Source organism: Octopus sinensis, linkage group LG11 (genome assembly GCF_006345805.1).
Source record: "Octopus sinensis linkage group LG11, ASM634580v1, whole genome shotgun sequence".
In the NCBI taxonomy this organism is placed as follows: domain Eukaryota; kingdom Metazoa; phylum Mollusca; class Cephalopoda; order Octopoda; family Octopodidae; genus Octopus; species Octopus sinensis.
Window position 1 is genome coordinate 54,784,933 of NC_043007.1, and position 23,061 is coordinate 54,807,993.

The 23,061-nt window shown below is 36.5% G+C and overlaps 1 protein-coding gene across 2 annotated transcripts in view; it reads left to right on the forward strand.

The window, feature by feature from the left end:
- Positions 1 to 23,061, forward strand: part of LOC115217458 (glutaminyl-peptide cyclotransferase) — an 84,251-nt gene that overhangs the window by 56,804 nt on the left and 4,386 nt on the right. The window contains exons 4-6 of one of the 2 annotated variants that reach the window (XM_029787163.2): positions 3,874 to 4,026; positions 13,875 to 13,977; positions 16,367 to 16,498. In XM_029787163.2, the coding sequence (XP_029643023.1) occupies positions 3,874 to 4,026; positions 13,875 to 13,977; positions 16,367 to 16,498 (388 nt within the window). Of the gene's footprint in view, positions 1 to 3,873; positions 4,027 to 6,754; positions 6,983 to 13,874; positions 13,978 to 16,366; positions 16,499 to 23,061 lie in introns of those variants that run through there. The other variant, XM_036507501.1, reaches the window with a different exon arrangement.

The following is a 23,061-nucleotide window of genomic DNA, read 5'->3' on the forward strand; positions in this document are numbered from 1 at the left end:
ATATCCTCAGCAGTCACAGCCCATGTTTCAATGCCGTGTAGCATGGCTGTTCGTACACATGCATCATACAGTCTACCTTTTACTTTGAGCGAGAGGCCCTTTGTCGCCAGCAGAGGTAAGAGCTCTCTGAACTTTGCCCAAGCTATTCTTATTCTAGCAGCTACACTTTCAGTGCACCCTCCTCTGCTACTGATTTGGTCACCTAGATAATGGAAGCTATCAACTACTTCTAGTTTTTCACCCTGGAATGTGGCGGAAGTTGGTCTCTGTGCATTTTCAGTGTTTATTGCTCCCGAGCATTTGCCACATACAAAAACTATCTTCCTAGTTAGCCTTCCTTTGATATTACTGCACCTCTTGTGTGTCCATAGCTTACACTGGGTACATCTTATAGAGTTTCTACCTACACCTCTACTACAGATCGAGCAGGGCCATCTACCTGAAGGGATTTGTGGTTTGCCTGCCTTACTACTTATTAGGACTTTGGTTTTAGCTAGGTTGATTCTAAGGCCCTTCGATTCTAATCCTTATTTCCACACTTGAAACTTCTCCTCTAGTTCTGATTGCGACTCAGCAATTAGAGCAAGGTCATCAGCATAGAGGAGCTCCCAGGGGCATCCTGTCTGGAATTCCTCCGTAATTGCCTGGAGGACTATGATAAATAGGAGGAGGCTGAGGACTGAAAACTGGTGGACCCCAACCTCTACCTTGGATTCTTCAGTGTACTCGTTGCCAACCCTTACCTTACTTACAGCGTCCCTGTACATGGCTTGCACAGCTCTCACTAACCATTCATCTATCCCTAGTTTCCTCATTGACCACCAGATAAGGGATCGGGGAACCCTGTCAAAGGCTTTCTCCATGTCAATGAAAGCCAGGTACAGGGACTTATCTTTGGCTAGGTATTTCTCCTGCAACTGTCTTACCAGAAATATGACATCAGTGGTGCTTTTCCCTGGCACGAAACCAAACTGGATCTCATCCAAGTTGACTCTCTCCCTAATCAGTTGGGCTATGACCCTCTCTGTAACCTTCATTACCTGATCCAACAGCTTGATACCTCTGTAATTATTTATATCTAGGGCGTCATCTTTACCTTTGTAGCAGTTAACTATTATGCTGCTACACCAGTCATTGGGTATGACTCCTTCGTGTATCACCTGGTTAACTATACGGGTGACTAGGCTATAGCCGACACTGCCAGATATTTTGAGCATCTCTGCTGTAATTCCTGATGGGCCTGGGGCTTTCCCTGTCTTCATGCTTTTAATTGCCTTGACTACCAAGGAACTGTCAACTCAGATAGCCGGTCTCTCTGTTGGGTCGACATTCGGTAGACTCTCTTTATCCCATACATTTTCTTTATTCAGCAACCTTTCATAGTGGTGTCTCCAAACCACTCTCTTTGCATCCTCATTTAGCGCAAGTGAACCATCATCCATGCGGACACATTTCTCTCCTACCACATCACGATTCTCTCTCACACACTGTCTTGCAACACGAAATACCTCAAGTCTTTCATCCTCACGGCACAGAACATTGGCAAATTTTTTCTTATCTTCTTCCCCTCTGGCTAAATACACCTGCCTCCTAGCTTCACTTCTGGCAGTCTGATACACTTCCCTGCTACCACCGTTCTTCTAGTCCTTCCAAGCCTGTTTCTTTTGTCTAATAGCCCTGTCAACAATATTGTTCCACCACCACGTTATTTTGGGTCTTGAGGGGACTTTGCACCAACCACAGATCTGGTCAGTGGCTCTCAGCAGGTTGTCCCTTAGAGACCTCCAGTTGTCTTCTACCCCATGTGAAGCTATATCCCCATCTATTTCGACAAAGGCTTCAAGTAATATGTCTCTAAATCTCTGTCCATTCGCAGGATCTTTAAGCTTCCAGACCCTTCTTCTCCATGCTGGTCATCTTCTGGTCGTCCTCTTAGTCCTGATCCTAATGTCACTAACTACCAGTCTATGTTGTGGGCTACATTCTTTGCCTGGGAAGGTTTTGGCATTTATAAGCAGCCATCTTTCCCTTTTTCTGGCTAGTATGTCGGCCCGATCGGTAGGTGACTAGGTGGCTGGTAGGTTTCCTGAAGTTAGTGTTGCAAACCATAAGATCATTTGCATCGCAGAACTCCAGCAGCCTGGTTCCCTCCTCGTTGCGGGAACCATAACCGTAGCTTCCATGTACGCCATGGAAGCCCCCAGCATGTTGTCCAGCATGCCCATTGAAGTCATCAGCCACAAAGAGAAGGTCCCTGTTGTTTGTCAACGAGGTAGAGTGCAGTAAGGTTTCATAGAATTGGTCTTTCTGTCCATTGTGTAGCCCTGGCTGAGGGGCATAGGCCAATATAATGGTTGCTAATCTTAAGTATTCTGTTGCATACTCTGACTACCTCAATTACCGTATTTACCCATTTTTCAGCGAGAAGTATACCCACGCCCCTGACCCCGTCAGTGTTCCTAGCCCAGAAAATCTTGTACCTGTGTTCTTTGCCTGTGAGGAACCTAGCAGAACCTCCTCTCCACCTCACTTAGGACTGGATCCATGTTATAAGTACAGTGGTCTACATTTTGAAAGTAACTGTATGTTTAAAAATATAAAATGCTTCAAGTATGGTAAAATAGGTCATAAAAAATCACACTAAAACAAAACCTAAAAAATGGTTCGACAGAAAAAAATCACGTAAACAGGGTTATCGGTGGCAAGAAATACAAATGAGCCCCACAGGAAAGTTGTTTATGTAAAAATTAATAACATAAATGTAAAGTTACAATTGGATACAGGCAGTGATAACTTGATAATTGATACAGGTACATGGGAAATAATCAGGAGTCCTAGATTAAAAGAAACTTCAAAAATTGCCTGTTGCGTTTCAGGAAAAATTATATTTCAAGGGCAAACCGATAAGTGACATTACATTTCGTGAGAAAAACCTTCAGAGCCAAAGTTTTTGTGTTGAATAATATACAACAAATTTATTTGGAACTGACTGGATGGAATTATTTAACTTATGGGATCTCTCCATAAATCTTTTCTGTAAAAATGTGAATGGTCTTTCCACCAGTACAAATAACTTGTCAGACAAATTGAAAAAAAATTTTTTAAAGATTTTTCTTGAGCTTCTGTCTGATAAATTAGGTGTGCACCAAAACAAAGGTGAAGTTTCAAATAAAAGAAAATGTCATACCAACATTTAAACAAAAACAAACTGTGCCATTCGCAGCATTAGAACAGATAAACTTAAAGTTAGAGAGACTAGAAGAAATTGGAGTTATTCAAAAAGGGGAATATAGTTAGTGGGTATTACCAGCTGTGTACTTTAAGAAAAAGAATTATAAAATCAGAGTGTGTAAAGAACTGTGAGCGATTGGCAGATTGCATTGGTTAGTAGTTCGCTGTGAGCCTTTGATTGAGAACATTGAGTCTCATGTATTAGTAATCGTATTGTGTTGTGCAAATACTTTTAACCCCTGCTTCATTAAATTATATATCCAACACCAGGATATAAAACAAACTCTAATATTATAATATGTCATCAGCTCACATATTTGCCATTGAGATCTAATATAAGAATCAGTTAAATCTAAAGCATTTGAAAATATACATCCATTAGTTACTGGTTAGTTATTTTGAAAAATATTTTTAGGAAAAGAAAGATAGATGGGTATGTTTATAGGCTTTATTTGTATGACTCTTCTGAAATATAACCATTTGTCTGTCATCCATCTTTTGTCTGCTTTTATAATTTATTAAACTGCTTATTGATACAATAGATTCCATTCATACTTCACTCTATAAGTATATAATTTTTATTTACAGTATATCTGTTTTATTACTGATTTTTAATTATTTTCTAATAATTTTATATTTCAGAACTTAGATACAACTCTCCAGTTAATATTCTTTGATGGAGAGGAAGCTTTCAAGACATGGACTGAGACTGATTCTTTGTATGGTTCCAGACACCTTGCTTCCAAATGGCAAAATGACCTCGATGCCAATGGGCGGAATAAATTGTATTCAATAGTGAGTGAAGTTTATCTTTTTTTTCTCTATTCTTTGAAATATTTTTACTTTTGGTAGTTTTATTTTTCAATATGAAACAATCGAGTTAAATTTCTGATTAGTGTTCTTAACCAATTTGTAAAGATGAATCCTCACAGTGTTATTGAAAATTGACAACCATCTTTTTAGTTTAATATAAGACTTGGGAGAAACCTTTATATTGATGAGTTCATGGAAGATCCATTGATCTTCAAGTTTGTTATGAAGGTTGCCATTCATTTAACAAATGTTTTTTCTCTACAACTATATATACCAACTCTTATATCAATCTGTGATATATCTTGTTAATTTTCTGTTAGAATTTTTATAAATGTATTCATAAATCTCCTTTGGTCCGGTGTATATACTTTCAAGGTGATCTTGAAGTTTCATCTTTGTAGTCCAAGTTTCAGTTCCAATAAGAAGAATGCTCTTTACATATTCCCTGTAGAAGGCAAGCATTTTTGATTCGGAAATATTTGATTGCCAGATGTTTGAAACTTGTAAATAGACAGTACCTTCATTGGAAAAGATATAGAGGTGACTTTCATCTTCATTGATGTTCTTGCATTCCATCTTCTTTGCATTGTACAACAGACCTACTTTTGTTGTAACCTTCTCTAAGAATGTTAACAAGTCTGACAGTTGATGAGATGTGGGGACAAGCTTATCAACAGAGTAAACACCAGAGGGATACATGCTCTGCTGACACCTTGATCACTTCTGCTTGATAATGAGGCCTTTGTCTTAGATGAGATTAAGATTTTATTTAAGAATGTAGTCTACCAGAACCACAAAAAGAAAAGGGGTTGAGATATCTCCTTGAAGGATTCCATCTGTTAGAAACTCTTTAGTTGAATTGTCTATGCTTTACAAAAGAAGTTGATAGGTTTTTGTACATGATGGTGATGGCTTTGACAATTTTATCTGAGATGCCATTGTTCAACAAGATATAGCCTTTCTGTTGCTATTATTTGGAGAAATCCAACAATGGCAATATAATCAAAGTCTATGAGTGTTATTTATAATAATATTCATTGTTAAAGAAAATTAAGTTTTCATCAGAAATGTATTCCTGTGCTAAAAGGAAGTTTACACTCAAAGAAAGTTTTGAATTATGTTCAGTCAAGCATAGCCAACAACTGTGGTTTATCAGGAAGTATTGGGGCTAAACATTGGGAAAAAAATAGTACTCTGTTGGTTATAACAAACACACTTCCTTATGATCATGAGTTCAATACACAGCAATGCATTGTGTCCTTGAGCAAGACACTTTATTTTGCGTTGCTCCAATCCACTCAGCTGGCAAAAATGAGTAGCACCTGTATTTCTGTTATGGGGATAATAATAATAACAATAATAATAATAATGGAACACCCTTCCCACATGACAAGTGGTATATGCTAGTTACAAATACTGTGACATAGGAAGTTGAGAAGTGAGAGAAGTTGGTCATAGATAGTTATGCCTTACTTGTCTAAGTAACTATACTGCCATACTGGAGTGGATGTTACAACAGTGACAACGAGGATTAAATAAACTCACAAAGAGTTATGAAACTGACAAAAGTTTTTCATGTGAATTTTATGGTATACAAAATTGTAAAATTATGGAAGAAATGTTGGCTGGTTTACTCAAATTGCAAAAACAGCAAGAACAACAACAGGTGTTGTTTGCCATCACAGTTGGATTTACCTATGATTCTAGACGTCTAGAAAGAAGCCATCAAGTTGAACTGGAAGCAGTAGTGCGAGAAGGAATTATAAAGGGGTTACACGTTTTAAAAAGTTTGATGTTGGAGAAAAAATCAGTCATATTGTTAAAACATTAAAGTTTCTACAGTGAGAACAATATATGATAATGCAGAGAAAATTAAGTGCTCAACAAGCTACGCTGCTAACTGCTCAGACCTTACTTTTTCTTAAGTGTAAGATGGAATGGCTCTTGAATGTGTAGGTGCATTACCCCACTTGACAGTGGATAAACAAGCTGGCTATACAGAGATAGAGGGCATTACACAGCATTATGGTTCAGACACGTGACCTTATCTCTTCCTCTTTCTGCACCGGGACCTTGAACTGTAAGGATGTGATCTAACCTCTTTCTGCACTGGGACCTTGAACTGTAAGGATGTGATCAAGCCTCTCTTAACACCCACCAACTAGCAGATAGGAGCATAGCACAGAAGACCACGGCCTTTACACACCAACTATTCTATTTATCATTCCATTGAAGCCTGTCATATATATGCATATATATATATATATGTATATGTATATATGTTGTGTATCTGTGTTTGTCCCCCCAACATCGCTTGACAACCAATGCTGGAGTGTTTAGATCCCCATAACTTAGCAGTTCGGCAAAAGAGACCGATAGAATAAGTACTAGGCTTACAAAGAATAAGTCCTGGGGTTGATTTGATTTGACTAAAGGCGGTGCTCCAGCATGGCCGCTGTCGAATGACTGAAACAAGTAAAAGAGTATATCCATCTAAAATGGTGCCCCAAGGTGAACACAGACTTCTAAAATGGTAAGCCACCATGGGAGATGAACATATTCATCTAAAATGGTGAACACCAGGTGAATACAGACCAGTGAATACATATTCCCTTTTCTTTTTTGCGACTTTGGCTACGCAACCAAATCGCCTCTCATCACATAGGAACACAACCACTGATGTCTCTTGCCATATTGTCTTCTTCACCAGGAAAATTTTGGCGCCATTTTCAAGTGGGAAACTGCAAATCATTTTCCTCAGGTTGCAACTGAAAATACAACTTGGTCATTTGAAGACACAGCGTCCCAGAGAATTTCCTTCTGCTTATGGAAAAAGGCAAAAAAAAATTATCTGGAAATTTTCTCCAGAATTCACATGGACAGAAAATTGTCCTTTGTGCCAGGTATGAGTTTCTTTCTCTGAACCACCCGGATTATCTACGCATCATCCATAATTTGTTCCTTATCAACTAGCAAGGATTTCTATTTTAAACCTCTGCTATTGAAAAAAAAATTTTTTTTCCTAGTTTGCTGCTCATTGTGTCTTCTTTAAACTGTTTTGACTGCCATTTCTAACGGCGTTTCTTCAACCAGTTGTTCTTCATGCCGTTCCATTTTCCTATTATTGTCCAAAATGAGTCCTTTTCCTTTCCCTCACGAGCCTGTGCTTCTTCTGCTCTGGATGAAATGCAATCCTCGGAAATCTTGCAGGCTATTGCAGAACTGACCCATTGAGTCACATGCTTGTGCAAGGACCGTTTGTTTTTATGGACTCATTCTGAAGGGAGAACCAGGCACCGCTCCTTCTCACGCACACATGCACTTCCTGCTTCCTCAGTCTACTGGTACCACAGGAAGTTCAAGGACCAGGCCAATAAATGTACACAGCCCTATTACTCTTCTCAGGGAAATCAGGCAGGGAGACACTGGGCACGACAATCATTGCCCCCATCCATTCACCCTATCATGCATTCTTTATCAGAGATGCCAATTCTTCAAAGTCCTTTATGGTGGATACAGATGCCAGTTTAAGTATTTGGCCTCGACGGTTTACTTCTACCAATCCTGCTCTTTCGGATATCACTCTTTATGTGGGGAATCACTCCGCCATCAAGATCTATGGGGAAATATCACTCACTCTGGATTTGTCACTCCGTAGGGATTTGAAGTCGATTTTTGTCATTGCAGACCTGCTCCATTCTATTCTTGGTGCTGATTTCTTACACCACTATTCTCTCATTGTGGATGTTAGGCGATGCTGACTCATTGATAACACCACTTCACTCGCTGTCTCCTTTGTGAGCCCTTCTTTCTTCATGGCAGCTTCGGGTGACTCCTACTAACAGCTACTCACTTCGTTTCCAGAGTTGACTGATTTGTCGTTTCATCTGTTGAATCCAGCCCATTCTATGAGACATTTCATCATGACCAAGGGGCCTCCAGTCTTTTCCCAACCGCGCTATTTGTCTCCAGAGAAACTCCGGATTGTCCGGGCTGAATTTGAGCACATGCTCCAGCTGGGCCTCATTCATCCTTCCATGAGCCCATGGGCAGCGCCCCTACATATGGCCAGGAAGAATGATGCTGATTTCTGACCAGTGGGAGATTTTCGACATCTTAACATCATCACTATTGCTGATTGTAATCCCCTCCCTAATGTTCAGGATTTTTCGTCTGCCCTGCATGGATGTAAGATTTTTTCCAAGATCGATTTGGTACATGCATATCATCAAATCCCCATCAACCCCGATGACATGCCAAAGACAGCTGTCACAACAGTAAAGCTTTATCTTGGCCGATTTTTTCTGCTTGAATATGCGACGGTCTATTGCTTGGTCACATGCCTGCCTACTATGTCAGCGTTCCAAAGTGCATCGTCATGTGAGAGCACCTCTTGGACAATTCCAGCCATTAGACACCAAGTTCTATCACATACACATTGACCTGGTTGGTCCTTGACCAGTCAGTTGCAAATTTACTTGTATATTGACCTGCATCACCCATTTCTCCAGATAGCCTGAAGCTATCCCTCTCGTGGACATTTCCACGGAAGCTGTCTCCAGAGCACTCATCTCTAGGTGGATATCTCGCTTCAGAGTACCCTCTAGAATTACTACCGATCATGGACGCCAATTTGAAGCTTGTCTGTTCCATGAGCTTTCAGCAATCCACACCACCAGTTACCATCCTGCCACAAATGGAATGGTGGAAAGGTTCCACCAACAGCTTAAAGCCACTATTTGCACAGCTCCTGACCCTCATCGTTGGCCCGAGTTTCTCCCCATTGTTCTGCTAGGTGCTGCTCAGCTGTCAAGGAGCACTTAGGCTACTCCTCCGCTGAACTCCTGTATGGCAACACCTTAGCACTTCCTGGACAACTGTTGGTGCCCGTCAACTTACTGAATGCGGACCCTACATTTTACGTCATGTGACTCAGGTCATTCTTTGCTGACCTGCCACTAATGCTTCCTCATGACCTGTCTATTTCCTCTGCAGTACCTCCGGATATTTCTACCTGGACTCACGTGTTTGTAAGAAGTGATGCCATCAAGGGACCGCTCATACCTCCCTACACTGGACCCTATCACATTCTTAAAAGCACACTAAAACTGTTCACTGTGGACATTCATGGAAAAAAAAGAGACTATCTCTATTGACAGAGTAAAAAAAGGCCTTTTCCGAAAAATTTATGCCACTTGCTGTCACACCCATCATTCCACAAACACTGCCACCCCCACCCCACAAGCACCACCTCCACTCACCAAAACATCAACAGCATAAACACATTTTTCATCTTACAGGACATCTGGCTGATTGGTTCATTGGCCAAATAAATTGTCTCGGACTATCTTCAATTGTTCTTACTACTGTTTTTGCCATGGTTTATTCTTCTGTGCCCTCCTGTACACTCCGCCTACTCTACTATTAATCGACCATTTCCAGTCTAAGAGGGGGCCTCTGTAGGCGCATTATCCCCCCCTCCTTGACAGTGGGTCAAACAAGCTGGCTATACAGAGATAGAGGGCATTACACAACATTAAGGTTCAGACATGTGACCTTATCTCTTCCTCTTTCTACATTGGAACCTTGAACTGTAAGGATGTGATCTAGCCTCTCTCAACATTCATCAACTAGCAGATTCCTAGCATAGCACAAAAGACCATGGCCTTTTCACCATTCTATTTATTATTCTATTGTGTATATACATGTGGCCACGATAAACATATTTAAGTTGCAACCTCGCTTGTATATGTTTTTCATCCAGGTTGACTACCAATGAAATTACAGCCTTCTGGGAGTCATATTCGGTGGCTCATAATGACCTGCACCATCTAAAAGTGTATGGATCAAAGATCAAACTCAATGTAATGTGTCAATAAGCATGATGGTAATTAAAAAAAGAAATAGCTGAAAAAGGAACATGAAACTTCTAAGAATCATTTACAGTCTAATAAAGTCTAATTTGTAAAGTTTAAGAAATACTTTAATTTACACAACATAAAAATTACTGGTAAAGCTGCTAGTGCTGCTACTAATTATCTTGAACAACTAAAGAAATAGATTACTGAAGGGGCACCAGAACAAGTATACAGTGTTAATTAAACTGCACATTTCTGGATGCACATACCTACTTAAGAAGCAACATCAACACTAGGATTTTAAATTTTTCAAAAATCTTGATGCTTCTTCTGGAAGAAAATGTTGCTGGTGATCAGAAATTAGAGTCCCTACTCGTGTGTCATCCTGAAAACCCAAGAACTTTTGGCAACAAAAGGCCTCTCTCTCAGAGTGAAAGGCTGCTTTTATGATGCTTGTGTATGAACAGCAATGCTAGATGGTAGTGAAAAGTTTGCTGTGAATGCAAAAGATATGCAAAAACTTGAAAGAAATGAAGCTTTGTTAGATGTACAATGATGGCATGCATTTACAACAAAATGCAAATGTTTTGAGAGAAAAAATGAACATAAGAGACATTAGATGTATTGGGTGAGAGACAAGGCTGCACTGGTATGGTCATGTGAGGCATACGGATGAGGAGTGTCACATAAAGTGCAGATTGCTAAATGTGGATGGCAAGTATGGAAGAAGGAAACCCAGGAAGATGTGAGACAAAGTAGTGAAGAATAGCCTTTAGCTGTTGTGTCTCACAAAGGACCAAGATGATTTGCAACTTGCTGTGCTTGAGAAGATCCATCCATCTTATTTCTTTGCCCCTTCACCCAATCTGTCTCTGATGATCTCCCTCACTTCTTCACCACTCTTTCTTTCAGCTGCTGTAATTATGAGAGCAGAACGTCACATACTTCACCTCCCTACAACCACTTTTTTTACACATTTTCAGTATCATCCCATACCACCTTATTTTCCATTCAGTGCTCCTTTCATCTCCCATTTTTCTTTATGCCACCCCATTTTACTAATTGTAGCTCTTCCCTGTTACCTCTGTTTGTCTCTCACCATTTCTATCTTTATGTATTTCTAACTTCATCCCTCACACCTTCCATCTCTATTGCAGCCTACTCCCATGCTTCACATTCTCTTCACCGCTCCGTATTACCTCCCCAACTCACACCTGCTTCCCCTCCAACTGATATTCATGACTGACATACCATTATCCTTGTTCATCACTCACTGCATTTCCCTCTGTCACTCTCCTCTCACACTACCATGAACTTACTTACCCACCATACCTCTTCTAATATTCACCTCTCTGTAACTTGATACATCTTCACTACCATTCTGTTTCTTTTCCAATTGGAGTAACCATGTTCTTCCCCTACAGCAAGACACCAGTTCCCCTGTTATGCTTTAACCTCTCATCACCTTGCATAAAACCACCTCCTTCAGTACTACTCCCTCTTCAGCTGGGTCTTATCTTGCAAGTTGTTTGATGACTTCACTAATGCCAGTTCCACATAAAATGCACCCAGCACATTCTATAAAGTAGTTTGGGTTAGAAAGGGTGTCCAGCTATATAGGCCATGCCAAAGCACACATTGAAGCTTGGTGCGATTCTCTGGCTCACCAGCTCTTGTCAAACCATTTAATCTATGCCAGCATGGAACACAGACATTAAATGTTGGTGATGCTGGCAATTTATTCCCTAATGTATTTTTATTCAGCTATGTATACATATTATACTGTGCATGCTAGACATTATTAGTTTCGGGCATAAAAATAGTCATATTGCTTGTTTTGTTGTTGCTGTCGTTGTTTTCAAAAATTTCCATTGGAATACATACTCACTTTATAATAGGAAAATTAATTTTGTTACTGGATTTTGTGTTATGACAACATTTTCAAGATCACATTACTCTTATGTTATGGGATTCTTATATTAGTTTATCTTAATATATTTAACCATTTTTAAGATGGTTAGATAGTAGTTTTTAATGTTTTCATACAAACCTAGAGAGACAGGTCTCCTTAAATTCTCATGTTACTCTCTCATTTATGCTAGATTTAGCTTTTAAGCATTTTGACACCAACCTGCCTGAAACTGCTTCTGACCTGTAGTACAAATGTCTTGTTTCCAAAAGTTCTGAATTAAAATCTTCCACTAAACCTTAGTTACAATTTATGTTCCTAACACTAACTAATGATAACTAAGTTATTTTACTAAATTCTTTGTTATATTTAAAATTAATTGAAAGAAACACAGAGTATCTCAAAAGAAATATGGCAACAAAAGGGTTAAAGATATAATCTAAATACTTGAGGTTAAATTTCATGGAAAATGTGAGTTATGTGGTTCAGATCAAACTGAAGCATGCAAAGTATACTTGGTCTATTTAAAATCTAGGTGATACTTCTTAACACACTTTCATCCAAACTCAGTTGAGTTGTTTGTATACTTCATTTGGTGCCTTTTATGACTTATCAGGTTGGAATGAAAGTTGTGTCTGATTCTGAAGTCTTTATTTATTAATGAGAAGCTTATGTTTATAGAAATATTTAATTATTAACATAACACCCATTATTTTGTAGACCATCATTCCATCTGTTGGCAAACTTATAGATGTAAAATTCTTTAGGTTTTGATGCAAAGTATGATACCAATTCCTTTTCAGCCTCTTCTCTCAATGTCTTCCTAAAACCATCGAAATAGTTTTGTAATCTCTGAAACAAGTGATAATCAGAAGATGCAAGGTCAGGAGAACATGGAGGATGAAGCAGTTTCTCCAAATGGAGCTCTTCTAAGAGATCCTTAATAAATTGTGCAGTGTGTGGGCAGGCATTATCATGATGCAGAATGACTCCCTTTCTATTGACTAAGGATGGGCGATTTTTGTGCAAAGCTGCTTCCAAATGATGAAGTTGATTGCAATAGAAATTGGTGTTGATTGTTTGTTTATTGTCTAGCAGTTCATAATGGATAATTCCTTGAATATCCCACCATACAATCAGCATGATCTTCTTTGGATGAAGTCATCCTCTTGATTGCTGAGCAAGTCTGCTTCTTCAACTGATCCATTGACAATGGCAGTTAAAGTTAAAGATCCACTTCTCATCACCAGTAACAAGCTTATCCGAAAATGGCATTTGATGTTATCACGTAAGCAATGTCTCACAACAGGCAACAGATCATCGCAGATTCTTTGGAGACAGGCCATTTTCTAACTACTGAAACCTTTTCAGTTCTTTTGAGTTTGCGTAGGATAGTTGTATGGCTTACTTTAAATTTCTCAGTGAGTTCTCTAGCACCAGTGACAGGTTTTTGCTGTAATAACCGCTTCCAACTCTTGAGAATTGAGAGCTTTTGACTGGGTCAGTCAAAAGCTCTCAATTCTCAAGAGTTGGAAGCGGTTATTACAGCAAAAGTCTAAGCTGAAGTTACTACTTCAAAAATGGGAAAATCACTTTCTCTAATTTTTTTTCATTCACTACATCATCTCCATAATTGCTCTGAATGTATTTTGCTGCTGCACTCACATTGACACCTTTATCAAACTTGTAGAGTAGAGCATGTCTAATGTGTTCTTTAGTTGGGATGAATATCGAAGAAGATTGTGAATAATATTCTTTTAACATGGAAGAAAATATAAATTACTCATTGTTTCAGTCTATGATTGATAACAAGAGGCATTATTTTAATAAATGTTGTCTAAAATTTCATCTGATATTTCATAAATTCACTTCTGTTCAGTCTACATCTTTAAATCATATCTTTATTTGCTTATTTCTTGTTTAACTTATTCATGTTAACGGATCCACTTCTCATCTTTTTAGTTTTAAAAAGTGTTTCCAAATTCTTATTAACATTGATGAGTTTATCTAATACTGAATTGAACTGAAGTACTTCACTTTTCTGTTTTATTCTCTATTTTTAGACACACTTCATTCTTTTGGATTTGATTGGCAGTTCCAATATAGTTTTCCATAACTATTTCCCTCAAGAAACAGACAGACTATTTCAAAATCTTGTAAAAATTGGCAAGTACATCAGTTATTAAATTGATTTGGTTATTTATATCAATTTGGCCATACCATTTTATTAAATTTTAAAAATCTTTTAATTTTATGTAATTTGTTCATAAAGAACTTTTAAAATCACATGTGGACTAACTGGCACACTACGTTTACAACTGTACTGTGTATATGTGACCTTAACATTCAGTTTAATTATTGGTCCAGATTTTAGTACAAGGCCAGCTATCTGGAATGCAGTGGGTATTCAATTACATCAGCCTCTGTATTTTACTGATACTTTATTTTATTAACCCTGAAAGGATGAAAGGTAAAGTTAATCTCAGGAGTGTTTGAGCTTAGCACATAAAGAGCCAGAAGAAATTCGGTAAGAATTTTGTCTGATGCGCTAACAATTCTGCCAGCTCATTGCCTTGACCTTCAGTAGGCACATCTTGGTACTTCACATAATCATCAATCTAGACATGGTTGAGTGAACAGATGTTTACACTACATTTGGTGGTTTGTCATAGTTTGAACAACAAAGCATTTAGAAGAGCAGTGTGTTTGTGTGAAATTCTGTTACAAATTGGAAAAAACTTTTAGAGACTTTTCTAATGTTACAACAGCTGTCAGATTGAGAAGGGTATACACCGAAAATGGTCCCAAATCTAACAGCCTTCTGCAGTAACTGATGACTTTTCTTCCTTAATAGAACAGAGTTCTGAAAGTGTTATGTTTCAGGCTCTTACCCCCACCACTGCCTTTCTGCTCTTACAGACTATCCAACCATGTCATTTTACTCTCTTGACCCTCCTCCTGACAACTGTATCATACATGTATCTTACTACTCTGGCTGCCCCTTCCCAACTCTCTTCTGCATATCTCTATCTTCCCCCGCTCATTTTTTTTTTTATTCACTCACCCTTTAACCCTACCCATTTTAGAAGTTTGCCCCCATTCCTTCTTCTTCCTGTTAGTACACAACAATGTTGGTCCTTCATCATCTCTATTTTGAGGTGCAGCATCTTAAGATCATTTTCACTACTTTTTTCCAAATCTTCCTTGATCTTCTTTTTACTCATAATCTATCCACTTTGAGTGTTTGGCACTTCTTTACAGATGCCATCCTTGATAGGCCTCACTTTCTTGTATAAGCACAGTCTTTGAATTTATTTGTATTCATTCATACACATTAATCTTTGTGCACACTCTTTCACACCCACTTCTACCTTGCGGGGCCACCTGGACCATTATCACCATTATCTCTTGCAGCTCCTATTGATCATTTTCACTTCTTCTCTCGCTTTCTTCTGCTAGATGTGAGTAGCCATATAGATCTCTACAAGATCCCGCTCTGTACTCCACTTCTTACAGTAATCCTTCATCTTCTAGCATAAAGCTTCCCCCTCCCCTTGAATTTGTACTCTTGCAAACTGCATGGCAACTTCAGTAGTGCTGGTGACATGAAAAAAGTACCTGGTCCATGCTGTAAAGTCGTTGGTGTTTGGAAAGGCATCCAGCTGTGGAAACCATGCCAAAGCAGACATTAAAGTATGATGCAATCCTGCAATACAGCAGATCCTGTCAAACTGTCCAAACCATGCCAGCATGGAACATGGATATTAAATGGTGGTGGTGGTGACCGCGGTTGCTGCTGACCGCGGTTGCTGCTGCTGTTATTGTAACCTATGAAAATCTTTAACTGTTTTGGTAAAGTAGTCTTCTTCAGTACTGCTTGTTACCAGTAATTCTGGCCCTTCATCATCTCATTTTTGTGGTACATCTTGAGATCATTTTTCACTCATTACTTTATTCCATATCTTCCTTGATCTTCTTTCACAGATTCTATCCACTTAGAGTGTTTGGCACTTCTTTACAAATGTTATCCTCCATAAGCATCACTTTCTTGTATAAACAGTCTTCTGTCTTTCACATTACATCAATTTTTCTTATATTGAAGTTGTTTGTGCTCTGTCATTCATACACACTAATTACACATCCAGCAAAGTATGTTTGCCTTATTTCTTTCTAATCTTCACAAATCCTCTGCTTTCAAAGTCAGTGTCTCAATACCACATAGCATCATACTTCATACATGAGCATCTTACAATCTACCCTTTACTGTGAGAGAGATACCCTTTGCACCCAGCAGATGTAATAATCCCCTGAACTTTCTCCAGCCTGTCCCTACTCTTGCTGGTATGCTGCTGATATACTTACATCTAATGATAATTAGATCACTGAGGTAACAAAAACTGTTGACTACTTCTAATGATTCTCTGAATACTAGAGGGTGTTATCTTGAGTCTATTTATGTGTTGGGGATTAAATTAAGAAATGTGAACTTTTAATAGTAATCTTGTAATTCTTTTCTTTTAATTACAATATATTATGATTTTCATCTAAATTTTAGAGCACTTGCTTTTAAGACGAAATCTTCAATACCGTGACCACTACAATATGTATAAGTCAATGTTCTCAACTGAACTATTACAATTCCCTCTGTATGGCATACAAGATGATCATGTGCCCTTTGCTAAGAAAGGTAAGTAGATAAAAGTTATAGACTAAATTTATAATAATAATAATAGTTTCAAATTTTGCCACAGGGGCAGCAATTTTGGGGAAGGGGTTAAGTTGATTACATCAACCCCAGTCTACAACTGGTATTTATTTCATCAACCCCAAAAGGATGAAAGACAATGTCGACTTCAACAAAATTTGAACTCAGAACATGGAGATGAAATGACATTAAGCATCTTGCCTGGCATGCTAACAGTTCTGCCAGCTCACTGTCATCATCATCATCATCATCGTCATCATTCTTTAGTTTTTAATTCAGTTTACTTTAGTTTATCATTGTATTCTGCTACAAGGAATAATGATAGATTGACTCCAGAATTAAAATAAATCATATTCATTCTTTCAAACGAAATTTCCTTTTTTAACAAAATAAACTCTGGTACAACTAGTGAAAGGTTTGTTTTGTTTCTCTAATTATATTTGTTTCTAAAAGTTTATAAATTCACTTATTGCGTACAAAATTAGGGTGTCCGATCAATTCTTCATCATTTAATTTGACCTGGGTCAATTCATTGTCAGTCAATTCGAGATCCTAGGAAAAATGGAAGAACAAATATCTGAATTAAAAAACGTTTATGTTAAGGTTTGCTGTTTTACATATTTAAGATTGTGTGCAATTGCTTTTAGCAAAATAACTTTTTTGGCTTGGATCATGTTTTTCCACATTCTTTTATACGCTCCAGAAATCCATTATGGGCTGCTTTTTCAAAATCCATAATTATATTATCAGGTCCCTCATTCTGCAGTAGTTCATTTATTTTGGCAAAAAGTCTACTATATGTGTCTTGACTTTTGTCAGAGAGCAATGCTAACAATCGTGGGGCATTAAAATTTATCATTTTGAATGTGAAGTATATATAACTGAAAAAATATACTAGAGCAGAACTTAAATGTTCCATCTGCCACTCAGTTCTTGTGCTGTTTTAACTGTCGAAGTGCTTCGTCACTAGCAAATATTACTATTCGTTTTGAATCTTTCATCCTGCTGTCATACTGTAAAAACATTTCACCATTGTCAAGGTAGGAGTATTCACTTGGAATGGAAAATCCAACATTTGTAAGTGCTGTGGCAGGTTAGTTGGAATCAGCTTGCCTCCAACGTCTATTATTCCTATTAAGCTGTGCAGATGGAGGTATTTGCAACAATGTACAGTCGTTTAAATTCTGAACTTAACTAGCGATAATTGAGCGAGGAGATCATGAGATGAAATCGATTTTACTTTAATATTTGAAACTATTGTCCTTACATTTACCTCTGCAGCAGTTGAAGCATGATTATAGATCCCAGTCTTCTTAAGCGCGTTATAATTTTCATCTGTATGAACTCTCGCTTTGCACACTTGTGTATATCTTCGCACCTCCAGTATATCTTCAATCCATCTGCATTCTGCTTATTTTTTGTGTATATATAATTTTCTTGATCGACCACTTAGATTTTGCCTTTTTCTGAAGTTATGATCTTGCAAGTAGTCATGTTCTGGACAATTGTATTGAATAAATTTAATTCGATTTGCTTGAAAATATTTGTTCGTAAACTGTTCAGTGCAGATAATACTTAAGAGAGAGTGGGGGTGGAGTTAAAGAAAGGGAAAAATAATATCTAAAACTGTCCAACAAATTTAATTCTAAAATGATTGTTCTAAACTTTCTCTTGAAAATCACATTTAAGATTATTTGGGGATGAATTGATTAACGAGAAATTGACTGGGGACCAATTAACTGACGACAAAATAACCAGGGATGAATTGTCCTAGTACTCAAAATTAGTACGCTTGTTAAAAAGGGAAATATATATATATATATATATATATATATATATATATATATGTATGTATGTATATGTATGTGTGTGTGTGTATGTATATATATATATATATATATATATCATCATCATATGTCTGCTTTCCATGCTGGAATGGGTTGGACAGTTTGACTGAGGATTGGTAAGCCAGAAGGCTGTACCAGGCTCCAGTCTGATCTGGCAAGATTTCTACAGCTGGATACCCTTCCTAATGCCAGCCACTCTGAGAGTGTGTTTTTACATGCCACCAGCATGAGAGCCAGTCAGGTGGTACTGGCATTGACCACTCTTGAATGGTGCTTTTTACATGCCACTGGAATAGGAGCCAGTCAGGCAGTTCTGGCAATAATCATATATGCATATATATATATATATATATATATATATGTAATAATAAATATTAGGGAATAAATCCAAAATTACAGGGAAAAAAAATCAGATTTAGGATTAAATCCAATTTTATAGTAAAATATTATATAATATTAATTCGAGACAAAACCACTATTTTGCAAAACAAACAAGGAAAGACTTAATCAATACATAAAAAATTTTAATATAAAGTAAATAAATCGCCACTACAATTGTTTCATGTCTTCAAATGACATTCGTCAGGTGGATTTCCGATCTAAAAATATCAATATTTTAAAATATAAAATTAAAATAATATAAATTTATCAATGAAAGAATATAAATATATATAATCTATATGTAATATAATCAACATATAATCTAAAACAAACCCTATAAACAATTGAATATAAAGATACCTATTATTAAAGTTCTCATATTTAAAGATGTACAAAAAAACAAAAAACAAAATAAACTATATATACACACATGCAATGGAATTTGTTGAACATCAATGGAATTTGTTGAACATCAATGGAATTTGTATCCTTGTGGTACCAGTGCCGGTGGCACGTGGCACACAAGAAAACCATCCGAACATGGCCGTAGCCAGTACCGCATCGACTGGCCTCCGTGCTGTGGGCACGTAACAAGCACCATCCGATCGTGGCCGTTTTGCCAGCCTCATCTGGCACCTGTGTCGGTGGCACATAAAAACACCATCCGAGCGTGGCCGTCTGCCAGCCTCGTCTGGCACCTGTGTCGGTGGCACACATAAAAACACCATCCGAGCGTGGCCGTTTTGCCAGCCTCGTCTGGCACTGTGTCGGTGGCACATAAAATCACCCACTACACTCTCGGAGTGGTTGGCGTTAGGAAGGGCATCCAGCTGTAGAAACACTGCCAGATCTGACTGGACTGGTGCAGCTTTCGGGCTCCCCAGACCCCAGTTGAACCGTCCAACCCATGCTAGCATGGAAAGCGGACGTTAAATGATGATGATGATGATGATGATGATGCTCATACACATATATCTAAGTATAAATAACCATATCTAAATACATACACTAACTCACACACCTATATATATAACTCTATACATACACATAAAAAACATCTAGGCAACGATAAATTAATAAAATAGCCAAATACTTCAACACATTACTTATTCATACTCCCTCACACACACATACAACCCACATTCATAAACAATATACATATACCCTCTCACACATACATATACATACGTACAGAACTCGATATATACACCAATATATTCACACCCACACCCATACAGATAAATAAATTACACAAACAAACACACACACACATTCACACATACATAGACACTCAAAGGAAAACAAAAAATTCATTGCGCGTGGTAAGCGAACATTATTTAAAAATTATGAATGGAATATTATGGAATAATATTTTAATCAACGTAAATAGACAGAATTTACTCCAAAAATCATTAATAAACCAACCATGATAAATGAATCCCTTATATACATATAATGATAAAACTCCCTTTACCATACACAATAATACCTATATAGCAATCCCCATAAACCTATACATTCACACACAGACACACACGTAAAACACACACCCACAACATATACATATACCCACTCACACATACATATACATACATACAAAACTCGATATATACAACAATATATTCACACCCACACTCATACAGATAAATAAATTACGCAAACAAATACACACACACATACACATTCACACATACATAAACACTCAAAAGAAAAACAACATTTCTACACATAACACGATATATAGAACACTCCATAAGTAACCAGATTAACATAAGTAACAATATTAACATAAGGAGAAAAAAATACATACCTTCTAGTCAGTTTTAATTTATGAAGTGAATTTAAACTCTAACCGTTATAACGTTTACAAAATTACGTTACCATAGAAACCGAACATATTTATAAAAATTCTTTGCGCTTGGTGAACGAACGTTATTTAAAAATTATGAATGGAATTATAAAAATTCTTTGCGCGTGGTGAAAGAACGTTATTTAAAAATTATGAAATGGAATAGAATGGAATAATATTTTAATCAACGTAAAAGACAGAATTTACTACAAATTCTTTAATAAAACAACCATGATAAATGAAACTCAAATATACATATAATGATAAAACCTCCCTTTACCAAACACTATAACATACCTATATAGCAATCCCCCTAATCTATACATTCACACACAAATACACACACGTAAAACACACACCCACTACTTATACATATACCCACTCCACTCACACCTACATATACATACGTACAAACCCGATATATACACCAAAATATACACACCCACACCCATACAGATAAATAAATATATATATCCATAAAAATGGGTGCAATCCCACACACATCAATCATGCATGTATACAAGTGCATACACAAGCACACACTTTTACATAGCAATCATGCACTCCCTCATCTACACATGCACTTATACACGCGCACATGCACACACACCCATGCACATGCATATTCACGGACACTCTCCTAAACATCTAAATATACATATAAATGGCTACAAACAATACCCAATAAAAAACTACCATGATCAACATACCAAGCTATAATACATGGGGACTAAATATACTAAAAAATTCTTTAATAAAACAATCATGATAAACGAAATCCATACATACAAATATAAAGATAAAACCCCCTTACCAAATACACAATACACACAAATACACACACATATATACACACACCCACAAACATAACCATATACACACTCACACATACAAATACATACGTACAAAACTCGATATATACACCATATACATTCCCACACCAATAGATTATTAAATAAATACATATACAAACATAAATATATATATATATATAAAATATATATATATATATATATATATACATTCACACATATCATCACATACACAAATATATAAAATACTCTCTCTCACAAAAGTAAACAAATATTTAATAAATGTATATATGAGTGTGTACACGCAGACGGGTGCAATCACACGCACATACAAACATGCATGTATACAAGTGCATAAATAATCACACTCAATTACATAGCACTCATACACTCCCGCATCTACACTTGCACTTGTACACATGCACACATGCATACACACCCATACCTACATATTCACGGACACTCTCCTAAATATCTATATAAACGTATATTGCAACAAACAATACCCAAATAAAACTGCCATATCAACATACCAAAAATAATACAAGGGGATTGTAAACATTCACACATACATACAAAACTCAATATATACACCACTAAATACGCCCAAATCATCCATAAATAATATATATCCACGTATATACATATAACATATACATAATAAAATAAATAAATAAATAAATAAGTAAATAAAATAAAAGAAATCTAATATAAATAAATAAAGTTTTAACTTACCAAACTCAATATACCATAAACTGTTATATATTAATATACATTAATAATAAATTAATGAAAACAAAGAAATACCAATTAAAGACTAACTATAATTAAAGCCTAAACTACATAACTAAAAATATATGGTACTCTAAACTAAAATTAATATTAAACTAAAGTAACCTATAATAGGGAGCTATTAATTATTTATCATGAAACTTATTATATAGGTAAAGTAACCTATGTCTGCATTTTATTTTGCACTCTTCACCTGTATTAAGTAAATTATCATACTTATAAAATAAAATTTCTTTAAACTCATTAGAGCATAAATAACAACAATTCGCTCCTATAGTATATGATTTAGTTTTACAAATTATTTCCCATGTTAAACTATAATTAATATTTTGTGATTTAAGTCTCCAAATGTACTTACTAAGTCCAATGGAGTTGATTAAGTTTTTATTTTTAAAAGAATTCAGATGTTGTGCGATTCTTAATTTTATTTTAGAGGAAGTAGACCCTATATAAACCGCTTTTGGGTAATTATTATTCTTAAAGTTATTATCATGTAATGTAACTATACATTTATACACTACATCGTTAATATCACATTTATTATTTAATTTACATTTAGATTTATCTCTACAAGTACAATTAATATATGTCTTATCTTTATTATTATTATCAAATAATTTATTTTTATAAAAATTATTCAATTTAAATTTATTAAATGAAGAAATAATGTTACCTACATTATTAGTAGTGGAACAACCTACTCCAAAATTATTACTAGAGAAAATGTTTTTATATTTACGATTATCTCTAATAAAAAGTTCTATAATATCTAAAATCTCTTTGATAATATTCGTTTTTACTTGATCACCATAAGGAACTATTAACCAAATTTTATTCTTATTAACCTTATTACTATCATTGTCA